The sequence below is a fragment of the Oxyura jamaicensis genome, unplaced genomic scaffold (assembly GCF_011077185.1).
Source record: "Oxyura jamaicensis isolate SHBP4307 breed ruddy duck unplaced genomic scaffold, BPBGC_Ojam_1.0 oxyUn_random_OJ101966, whole genome shotgun sequence".
In the NCBI taxonomy this organism is placed as follows: Eukaryota; Metazoa; Chordata; class Aves; order Anseriformes; family Anatidae; genus Oxyura; species Oxyura jamaicensis.
In genome coordinates, this window is record NW_023312219.1 from 1 (window position 1) to 10851 (window position 10851).

Below are 10851 nucleotides of genomic sequence, written 5' to 3' on the forward strand. Positions count from 1 at the left end.
ACTGTATGTCCAGTAGACATATATCCCTAGTATATATACTATATATAAAATTCTATTCTATTGTATACGCAGTAGACGTATATCCCTAGTATATATACTACATATATGATATCTTACTGTATATATAGTATACATATATCCTTAGTATATATGCTATATATAAAATTCTATTGCAGTAGACGTATATCCCTAGTATATATACTACATATATGATATCTTACTGTATATATAGCATACGTATATCCCCGGTCTATATTCTATATATACGATTCCATCTTACTCTGTATACTGTACACACATGTCCCTAGTGTATGTACTATACACACAGCGATATCTTACCGAGGAGGGTCCATCCGAACGCCACGACCACTTTTTAATTCGGGGGGCTCACGGAGCGCCCGCACGGGCTCTGGCCTCCCCCCCCGGGGGTGCCCCCAGCCTTGACCCCCGTGGCGGTACTCGGTCACGCACCGCTGGGGCTTTGCATCGGGGTTAAGGCTGGCCGCAGGAGGTTTTCGGGGGGGCTCCTCGGCGTGTCCCCCAGCATCCCCTCGTGTCCCCCCAGGCGCCGTACCGCCTGCGCCAGCTGACGGGGCTGGAGAAGCAAACTCTCTACGTCGGCCCCCAGACCGTGCCTGCGGCCCCCCCAGCTCCCGGGGCTCTTCCAGGGCGCCGAGCTGAAGCCCGACGAGGTGAAAGGCGGCCACAGGGTGACCGAATTCCTCACCTACAACTGCCTGGCCGTGAGTACCCCCTTCTCCCACCCTCTTTTACATCCTCCTGGGGGGTGCGTGCCCCATTTCTGTCCTTGTGCCCCCCCCCAGACGGACACGGACCTCTACAGCGAGTGCCTGCGGAGCTTCTGGACGTGTCCCCACTGCGGTCTCCACATGCCCTTCACCCCGCTGGAGCGAATGTGCCATGAGAGCGCCTGCCAGCCCTCCGAGGGTGAGCCCCCCGGGGCTGGGACAGGGAACATTTGGGGACAAATTTCCCTGGGGGGGGCTCGGGGAGGGTTGGTAAAAGGAGAGGGGGTGGCGGCGATCGTCACCGTGCCCTAAAAACGTGGCACAAATTAAGAGTTTTGGGTTGGGGATGGAATAAAAAGGGGTTTGGGGGTTGATCCTTAGAGGTCTTTTGGGGCTGATCCTGCACTGTCTGCCCCCGCAGCCCCCCCCGGAGGAAGAGGCTGGGAGCTCTTCGAAAACCTCCGCCCTGCACCGGCTCTACCACTGCGACATCTGCCAGCAGGACTTCACCCTCACGCCCACCGAAATCCTCCGGCACAAGAAGCAGCACCGGTGACCCCCGCTCGCCGGGACGCCTACCCCGAGGGCTTCGGAGCCTCCTGGGGACGGTGGAGACCCCCCAAAACTGGGGGGAACCCCCTGCTTTGGTGCCCCTTGGAGACGTTGGCTGCATCCTTAGGGACGTCGTGTGGCTCATCGCTGACACTGTCGCGTGTCCTCAGGTGGGGAAAACTTGATCTATTTATTTATTTTTTTGCTGTTAAATATAAATACATGTTATTTTTTGAGAAGCTGGGGGCTGTCCCGGAGGTGGGGGGCGGCCAGGGCAGGGTTTTGGGGAGGTTTCCCCTGCCCTGTGCTGCTGCACGGCGCGGCGCAGCCAGCGTGTGGCACTCCCACACCGCATTTTGTCCCCTGCCTCATCTCCTCCTCTCGCTGCGTCGCCGCAGAAGGCATCGACAGGGCCCCTGCCACCACGTCCGCGGCGTCCCCAAGGCCTCGAGGAGCCTCAAGACTCAAAAACCAACCCAAAAATCAACCCCAAAACTGCCCCGACACCACTGACGGGTGACCTGAGCGCCCCGGGAGTTCTGCTTGCAAGCCGTGGCTGCGAAAATGCCTTTTTCTGGGGGCTGAAAATGGCAATTAAATAAAAATTGAAAATTCAAAGCAAGCTGGTGGTATTTTTAGCTCCGTGGCATGCTGTGTTTTATTTGCCAGGAATTAAAAAAAATAACAAGCATCGCAGCTTGAGCGACATCGTGACACTTCGGAGTAATGAACTGCTCCCAGAGCAAAGTTTCTCGGGATTTTAATTGTATTTTTTCTTAAACATCCGCAGCTTTTTGAGCAGATTTAACTCTCACAAGGGCTCCATGGCCATAAAACGGGTGATAGAGGGGGAAAAAGAAAAAGCCTGGATTATATTTTTTTAGCTGGCAAAGCAGCTCGAGCGGCCAGGCGTGGCGAGGGAGGATGCTGAGCGCTTCTTCATCCCCTTTTTTCTTTGCAAATTGCAATTTCTTCCCTTTTTTTTCACCCCTCGGCTCACACCCTTTGCCACTTGCCTCCTTGCTCGGGCTTATCCGCAGTTAATTACCGCTCGGGCGCAGGTAATTCCTGGCAGGAATTAATTAAGCGGGCGCCTCGCTAAGCAGCTTATTGGGGTTTAGAGGCAGGGGGGTGCTAATTTGGGGGGTGGAAGCGGCCTCCCCCCACCCTAAGCATCCTTCCTCCCCTCCCCGCCACCGGCTGCTCGGCTTCCTTGCTTTGCTCGGCTCCGACTTCGCTTCATTTATTTGATTTTTGGTTCTTTTTTCGCCTTCGAGCGGGGAGGGGGAGTCCCCGTTGCCGTGGCAGCGGGGCGGGATGGGAGATGCTCCTGCCATGGCGACGGGAGATGCTCCTGCCATGGCAACGAGCATCACGGGGGAGCTTGCAGATGGGTTTTGCTTTATTTTTTTTCCTTTTTTTAGGGGGGAAAAATAAGCCCCCCTGCTTTGCTTAACCACCCCTCCCCGTCAGAGAGGGCAATGGGAGTTGGGCACCGAAAATATTCAATGCTTTGGGCGTGGAAAGAGGCAGCTCCACGTCGGGTCGTAGAAAAGCCAACTGGGGACCCAAATTTGCCCGGACTTGCCCAAACTTGGGCCCCCCCAAGCTAACTGCGCGTCCTCGCCTTGGTGGAGAAAACCCAACAGCCCTCCCCAGGATTCGTCAGGGCTCCCGTAAAGCTCATGGCATGGAGGAAAAAGGAGGCGAGGGGATAAAGCAAATTGCCTTATTTCTTTTAAAATTAGCTAAAAGAAAATAAAAACTCATTTACGCAACCGAAAATTAAACGTGGCGGCCGTAACGAGGGGAGATTCGTTTGCTCGGAGCTCTGCTGGTGAAAGCCACGCATTCAAACCGCACGTGCTAAAATCGCTCTTTTTTAACAAATCGCTAAATCCTCCGGATTTCCAGCCCTGTTGCATGGGTCCTCGGATGGGCAACATCCGCCAGCACCAAATCCTGGGTGAAAACACCCTGTCGTTAACCAAACCTCCTCAAAACGCTTCCCCCGGGGATGATTTCCCCCGTCCTTAGGCCACGTTTTCCAACGGAATGGGAAATGGTGATTTTTTTTTGGGGGTTGATTTCACGAAAAATGTAAGAGCTCGCACCAAGCTCTTCCGCCCCGCTAACGACCTCGTTTTGTTCTTTGCAATCTTCTCATTATCACCCTCGTCAGTGTCGTGTAGGTTAAGGCGAGCGCATTAACCTCTAATTGAACCCAACGCCGTTGTTTGGGGATAATTAAGCCCCTTCGTTAGCGAGGTCGAGAGGGAACCGAACGGTGAGGCCAAGGCAGAAACCTCTGGGCTGAGCTCTGGCCTCCTGGAAGCAGGGGGTGGTGCTGGCCTTTTTTTTAAGGGATTTCGCTGAAATTTAAACACTTTAAGAGTGGCGAAGGGATGGAAATCATCTGTGGAGGCTGTCCTCGAGAGGAAACTTGGGGTCTTCTTCTGTGCCTTTGTGCTCTGGAATTAGGGGGTGGGGGGTGAATTTAGGGGGTGGGGCGTGAAAGTAGGGGGTGGGAGGTGAATTTAGGGGGTGGGGGATGAATTTAGGGGATGGGCAGGGCTGAGCTTGCCCCGAGGAGGGCAAATAGAGGCTTTTTGGGATGCTCTCTGCTCCAAAATTGATTTTTTTTTGGAGATGCCACCACCACCCCAGCACCACCCTTGTGGGATGTTCCAGCTGCTTTTGCCCATTTTTTTTTTAAAACAAAACACTCGTTTTACCCCCCACCCCCCCTTTTTTTTTCCCCTGCAAACCTCCCCGCAGGACCAGGGAGCCCCTGCTGGCAGCGTTGCTGCTCGTTAGCCCAAAAAACGACCGGGAGCTCTGCGGAATCCCTGCTCGAACCCCGCAGCTCTGCCCCTTGCTGCCAAAACCATTTTCTTTCCCAGCAGCTCCGCGGCTTCGACGCCGGGCAGCTGTCATCTGAAAGGAGAAGAGATGGGAAAGGGATGAAGTGAGGTTTGTTACTGAGGGGGGAGCGCAGGTTTTGCAGTCCCCCACAGACTTATCGAGCAAGGGAAGGATGTCAAGGGCAGGGTATTTTATTAACTTGACAATAAGAGAGGGTGAGAGTGCTTTTAGGAGCAGGGACGTCCAGCCTCATTAGCTCTGCCCAGATGTGTGAGAGCCGGGGAATGGCTGCAGCCCAGGGGCTTGGCTGCACGCACCGACTAATTCGGATTAATTCAGCATAAAAGACTCAAAATACGAGACTTTGCACTGGCAAAATGGGGTAAAAATGCCCTTTTATTTATTTATTTACTTTTAGGAACTCCATTTGCTCACCCACCAGGAAAAATGAAAAGAGCCAGGCATCATCACCGCTGGTAGGAGAGCACTTTTTAAAAATTAAGAAGCAGCCCAAATCTCGCTGCTCTTTCATCATTAACAACTGTTCTGGAAAAATAAATAATAAAATAAAACCTGCACCACTTTATCCTGTTTTACTGCCGTATTTGTCCATAAAAAAAAGACCTTTGAAGTGTAAAAAAAAAGCTGCACTGTGCCATAGCAGCCCTGGGCGGAGAAGCCCCACGGGGCTCCGCGTCCCTTTGGGTGGAAATCCTGAGGGATGGGGATGGAGAGCATCCAACGAGCTCCATTTACCGGCGCCGATTTTGCTGCAAGCATCCACCTCTACCCACCAGCCTTCCCAACTGCAATCAGCGTTTAATTAGCTCCACGCTCGTCTGTGCACATATGCAATAAATGGCTGCGCGCGTGCGAGGCGGCATCGCGGCGCCAAACCAAGAGATTCTCTGCAGCATCTGCTCCGGTTTCCATCCCGAGGGAGAGCCGGGACTCCAGCCTCAAAGCCCGGTGTCGCGCTCCGTGACGTTGCCCGTCGGTTCTGAGGGCAGTGAGAGGAGCTGGCTGGGAAAGAAGAAAATATTTTTTTAAAAAATGGAGGAAGAAAAGGTGGGAAAATACTAGAAATAATTTCTGCTTCAAGGCCGTACAACTGCAGCCTCTGTGATTCTGAGAAAACCCTGGGTTTTCCCCGGCATTTCTTCATGGAAAGCCCTCTCCCAGCACAAGACTCTATTAGCAGGGTATTTTTCTCCCCAAAATGTCTTTCTGGTGGTGATGCACAAGCTCAAAGCGTGCAGCAGATGCGATCAGATTAAACCTGCAGCAAGCGAACGCGGGGGAAGGAGAGGCTGAAACGAGATTACACAGATAATTCGATTAAAATTTCCCTCCTCGTGCAGGGAGCGCTTGACGGACAGCTCGAAGGACGGCTTAATTACGGTTTTCAACCTGTGCGGAACCAGAGATTTACTGTGCTGCTTCAGTTATTAACTCAGATTTCAGAGGAGCAAGCGATAAAAAAGATACTGTGGGCTTGCTGGTGCATTTCTGGGGGAAAAAAAAAAAGGAATCTGAGAGGCAGCAGGCTCTGATCTCTCTTAGTTGGGTGGATAGAAGTGGAAGAAGGTCCAGCTGTTGGAAGTACAAACCAGATGCACCATGAGCAAGGTGACAAAGAGGTGATAAAAGTAATAATAATAATAAAAATAATTTTTTTAAAAATATATATTTTTTAAAAAAGATAAATCTTGAAGAGCTGGGTACAAGCACAGCTGCTAGGGCATGAAGCGTCGCCATGAGACAACAAAAACTGACGTTCCTGCATCATTTTTGGTGGCCATCCTGAGCAGGGTCACTAGAGACCTCCACAAACACCGTGCTGGAATCCATCTGTGGTCCTTCCTTGCCCCATTCTGCTTATCCCTGAGCTGTTCTGTAGCAACCCCAGCTCATGCAAGCGCAAACCTCGTCCTCAAGCACCAACAGATACCCACGGAGAAGACGAATGATTTGAGTATTGGCTAGTGAAGACGGGAAGACACTACTCCACTTGCTGGTGGGATGGTTCCCCAGCACCTGGAAGGGACCCAGCACCAAAAACCACCAGGATTCATTGAAATCTCTGCCAGGACTTGGGCTAAAGGCGCGTTGCACATCGGCGTCTCCCATCGCACATGGCTTGTACCCAGCGCTGGCGTCATTCATTGCTTGTGCCCAACGTTGGCATCTCCCATTGCTCATACCCAGTGTTGGCATCTCCCATCACTCGTTGGTTCATACCCAACATTGGCGTCTTCCATTGCTCATGGCTTGTACCCAACTTTGGCATCTCACATTGCTTGTGCCCAACATTGGCATTTCCTATCAATGCTCATCGGTTCGTACTCAACATCGGCATCTTCCATTGTTCATACCCAATGTTGGCATCTCCCATCAGTTCATACCCAGTGGTGGAATCTCCCATCGCTCATCGATTTGTACCCAACATCGGCATCTCCCATCACTCGTTGGTTCGTACCCAACGTTGACGTCTCCCATCGCTCGTACCCAACTCCAGCCCCCACGTGTTGACACCATGTCTCAGGCTCCACATTTGGGTGGCATTGTGCTCATCATTTCTCCAGCCAGTGATTTTTCTCCAGCCTCCCCTCAAGGTGCCGGTGCGTTTGTCACCATCCCCTCATTGATTTTCCCCGGAGAAGATGCTGGCAGGCGCGAGCCGGTGATGGATCTGCCCACTTTAGCACATCGACGCTGCCGAAGCCATCACCGTCTCTCCGCTGTTTGTTATTCTACATCTTGAATGATTTGGCCAATTCATCTGGGAGGTGAAGGGAGATAAACAGCACGGGACAGACAGTTCAATTACGTCTCTGCTGCGGATGGCAATGACCAGAAAAATGTCAAGTTTTGGTAGTGACCGCGAGGACAGTGCCCTCCGGAGAGCAGGGGACTTGCGAGTGAGACGTGAGTGGTGGCCCAGGACTGCAGGAGGGAGAGGATGAGATCCATCCAAAGCCGTTCTTGTACCACTTAGCCCCCAGGAAAAGAACCTCTGATGATTATTTTAGGGGCAGACAGCTGCTGCTTTTGCAATGTGCAATTTAGGGCCGTCTCCCTGGGAGGTTTTTAAGGCTTGCTGTCACACGCCGTGTCCCACCACTGCTTTGCACGGTTCACAGACGAGTTAACACAACCTCCAGCGAGCGTGGTTTGCTTGGAAGTGGCTGTGCACCATCTCCTTTCACAGCTTTCCTCCTACCACCCCTCAGGCTGCCACACAATTAAAGATAGTTCATTTGTAAGGGACCCGCAAGCATCATCAAGTCCAAATGCTTAATTAATCCCAGCCCAACCAGAGGATCCCTCCCGACTCAGGAGCCTGTTTTGCCTTCGGATCCTTCATCGCCGGCTCTATCGGAAGCAAACTGACCCTTTTTTCACCTGCAAAAGCCTTGAGGAGGCAGCCGTACCCTCGCCACCCTACATGATCGAGCAGGCGGGAGCGCTGCGGCGAGCGGTGATTTATTACCGGTCAGCACGGCGTGGCAGCTTGCGGCTAAATAGGAGCCCCATTAAGGCGAGACAGGACGCGGATGGAGGACCTGCCACCGACAGCTCTCGAGGCTGCAAAGCATCACTCCACCCTTGCATTTAATAAATAAAATAAAATAAAATAAAATAAAAATAAAATAAAATAATGATTTTTTTTGGAAAAAAATGTTTTCAGTGCGGCTCAGGAGTTTTGGGGGCAGGCTGCTCTACGCCATGCGTGATTAAAACCACAGCGTGAGGACTTTTGCCCAAGTTCTTTTGCTTTTTGTGCTGCTGAAACCTTCCTGAAGTCGCTCTGCTGTGGGAACGACGCAGCTCGTTAGGGGGAAAATCAGCCGCATGCAATTACGACCAACGCAAAGCTCTGAAGCCAAGTAATGCTGCGGATCACGTATCAGCAAAAGCTTCTCAGAGGGATTTGTTCCTCCCCTCTCTTACCCGAGAAAGCAGGGTCAAGGAAAAACCCCATTTACGTGCCGCTTCTGGGGGCGGGAGGTCAACGAGAGCTGCCCAAGACAAGAGAAATGTTGTTCCAGCTCGTTAAAGCACCGTGAGCAATCACTGCTGCAGCGTGCAAGCCGGAGCACAATGCAGCGTTCTCGGGCTTCAAATTGAGGCTTTTTGCAGCTGGTTTCTCTTGCAGGCATGAGCTGAGGCTCGAGCAAAGGGGAAAGAAGAGATTGGTCTGGGAAAACCAAGGGAATTTTGCTGCAGGGTTAAGTAGGGTTGCAACTGCAGAGAGCATGTGGAGGCTGCCAGATCCTCCTTGAAGGTGCAGGAGTGGCTTCAGGAGAAACCTCCCAGGCCCCAGTCAAAAAGATAAAAGGAAAAAAAAGTACCAGAAATACGTAAAACTCACAAAATTGTTCAACAATCCCAGCTGGGAGGGACATATGGGGGTGCCCACCTTGCAGCAAGGCCACCTCCAAAATTTTGCTCAGTGTCCTGCTGTGTGCGGCTCTACCCCAGCCCTGAATTCATCTTCTGGCCCTAAAACCTTCTGTAGGACGGACGGGGAGGATGAATGGATGGATGAAGCACAGGGGATAATCTTGAAAACAAACAAAATTGGGAACGTGCTACAAAGACATTAATCCACTCCCTTCTCCTTTGCTTGATAGCTGCGCGTAGCCCTGGGCCTACACCGAGTAAATATGTCCTTTAATAAAAACCTATAAAGGAAGAAGCTTTGTCTGGATGTTGCCTGCAGTGCTTGGATCTCGTTACCCATCACCCGCCATCCAAAGTGCCCAACTCATCCCTCCTAATCCCCGCGTTTATAAGACCCATCTGCATCCCGCGGATTATTTTCCATTATGCATCATTAGTCCCGCTATTTACAGAAGAGCCGAAGTGACAATGAAGATCATTGTTTAAGGCACCCCAAATCCTTTACAGCGGGAGCAGCGCTTGTTTGCTCCTGGGATATCCGCAATAATTGAAATGTGGCCTGGAAGCAGAAAAAAAAAAAAACCATCGGGGAACGCAGCTCGTTGGTTTGTGGGGAGGGTGAAAATGGCAGAGACGCCCAATTCTGAAGCATCCCTTTATGGGGAGCAAGCACAAGATGAAGTCCACCAGGGTCAGGTTTGGAGGGAGGAGGGTGAATTCCCATCCAGCCTCTAGGCTATATTTCAGCAGGGGGCAGAACACAGCCACGCTTCTTCCACCCTCAGCGCTCAGTCGTGGAATGGTTGAGGTTGGAGGCACCCCTGGGTGCCCAGCACCACGTCCAGCACCCTCTGCAGATCTCCACGGAGGAGGCACCGGCAGCTCTCCGGGCAGCCCGTGCCAGCACTCCATCACCCTCTGAATCACAAAGTGGCTTGGAAGGAAACCTCCTGGGCTCCACTTTGTCCCCTCCTGCCTCTTGTCCAAGCAAAGAGCAGGGAGAGCATCAATGTGGCTGTGCAAGGAGCATCTTCCGCATGCTGCAAGAGGAAGAGCATCCCTCGGGGAAGAAGACCGCCACTCCCATCCCCATCATCTTCTCCATGGCACAAGGGAGATCTGCTGAGAAAAGCAGATCCTTTATAGGGCAGGAGGAACCAACCCCCCCCTTGCCAGTCCCTAGCACCCCCCTTCCATTTTCCCACCCCAAGGAGCTGCTTCCACATATGCCGCGGTCTGGCAGCCACCCAGCGGCGCTCATTAAACAGGAGCTGCTGCTGCTGCCATAAATCAAGGAGCTGGCAGCTTGCTCGATGCGGGGAGCCGGGCTATGTTTAGCCACCACGCTCCCGGAATAGCATCCGTGCCCAGGTCGGGACCGCACACCTGCGGGACGAGCGAGGGGTCCCTCCGGGGATGGGTCCTCAGCTCCTTGCAATCCTCAACGTGACGTTTTAGTGCAGACGTGCCTGCTGTAAAATACCAATAGATGCAAGCAGCTTTCACAAAAAGCTGCCCCTGTTACAGAAGAATGTTTATTTATTTATTTATTTTATTTTCATTTTTCAGCGTCATCAAAACGCAGCTTGCCGAGAGGCTCTGTTAGCGGTGAACACGGCAGGCGAGCAGAGAGGAGCAGCACTGCAAAGCCACGAGTGTTGATATTCCTTCCCAGCTGTGCAAGCACCTTTAGAGCAAAACCATGACCCAGATTTCCACGTGCTTCCCCTGCAAGCAGGGGAGGAAACGAGGTAACACATTACAGCACGGAAATCCAGGGATTTTGTCCCGTTTCTTGCCAGAGCTTCAGGGGACATGCAGGAGCAGTTGTTACAGGTCTGAGCAGCGTGCCAGCAGTCGCAAATATTGCTTTCCCTCCCCAAAACCCAGCTCTTCAGAGCAGTTTTTGGCATGGCGAGGTGTTTCGTGCTGTGTGTGCACACAGAGTGCTTCTGCTCGGGGCGAAAAAGCTGCTGAAGGGGTGCAAAAATGCAGGAGGTGGGAAAAAAAATCTCATCTGCAGAGGTCTGAGGAGCAGTGGCCGTGGTCCGCGCTGAGGTTTGTGCTTGGGCATTGGGTTGAGGGGGCTCGAGGTCTTCTGAAGCGATGCAGAGCATCCTCCGGTCTCCAGCATGGACATGGAAAACCTCCAGGCACGGCAGGGAGAGGAGGGGATGGTGTCTCCTCCAAAGAAATATGCCACGCAGGTCCAGCACGGTGCAAAATGCAGCTCGGGGGCTGGTGGACACCCCCTGGCCAACATCTCAGATCTCCAGGG

The 10851-nt window shown here is 52.4% G+C and overlaps 1 protein-coding gene across 1 annotated transcript; it reads left to right on the top strand.

The window, feature by feature from the left end:
- Window positions 1–601: 601 nt before the first annotated feature.
- On the top strand, window positions 602–4799 carry LOC118160140 (the record flags this gene model as incomplete). Its single annotated transcript, XM_035314677.1, has 6 exons — window positions 602–743; window positions 825–948; window positions 1171–1311; window positions 1353–1471; window positions 2198–2253; window positions 4579–4799. Coding segments are annotated over 6 exons (803 nt in total), but the record flags the coding sequence as incomplete, so codon positions are not given.
- Between the last annotated feature and the right edge of the window lie 6052 nt (window positions 4800–10851).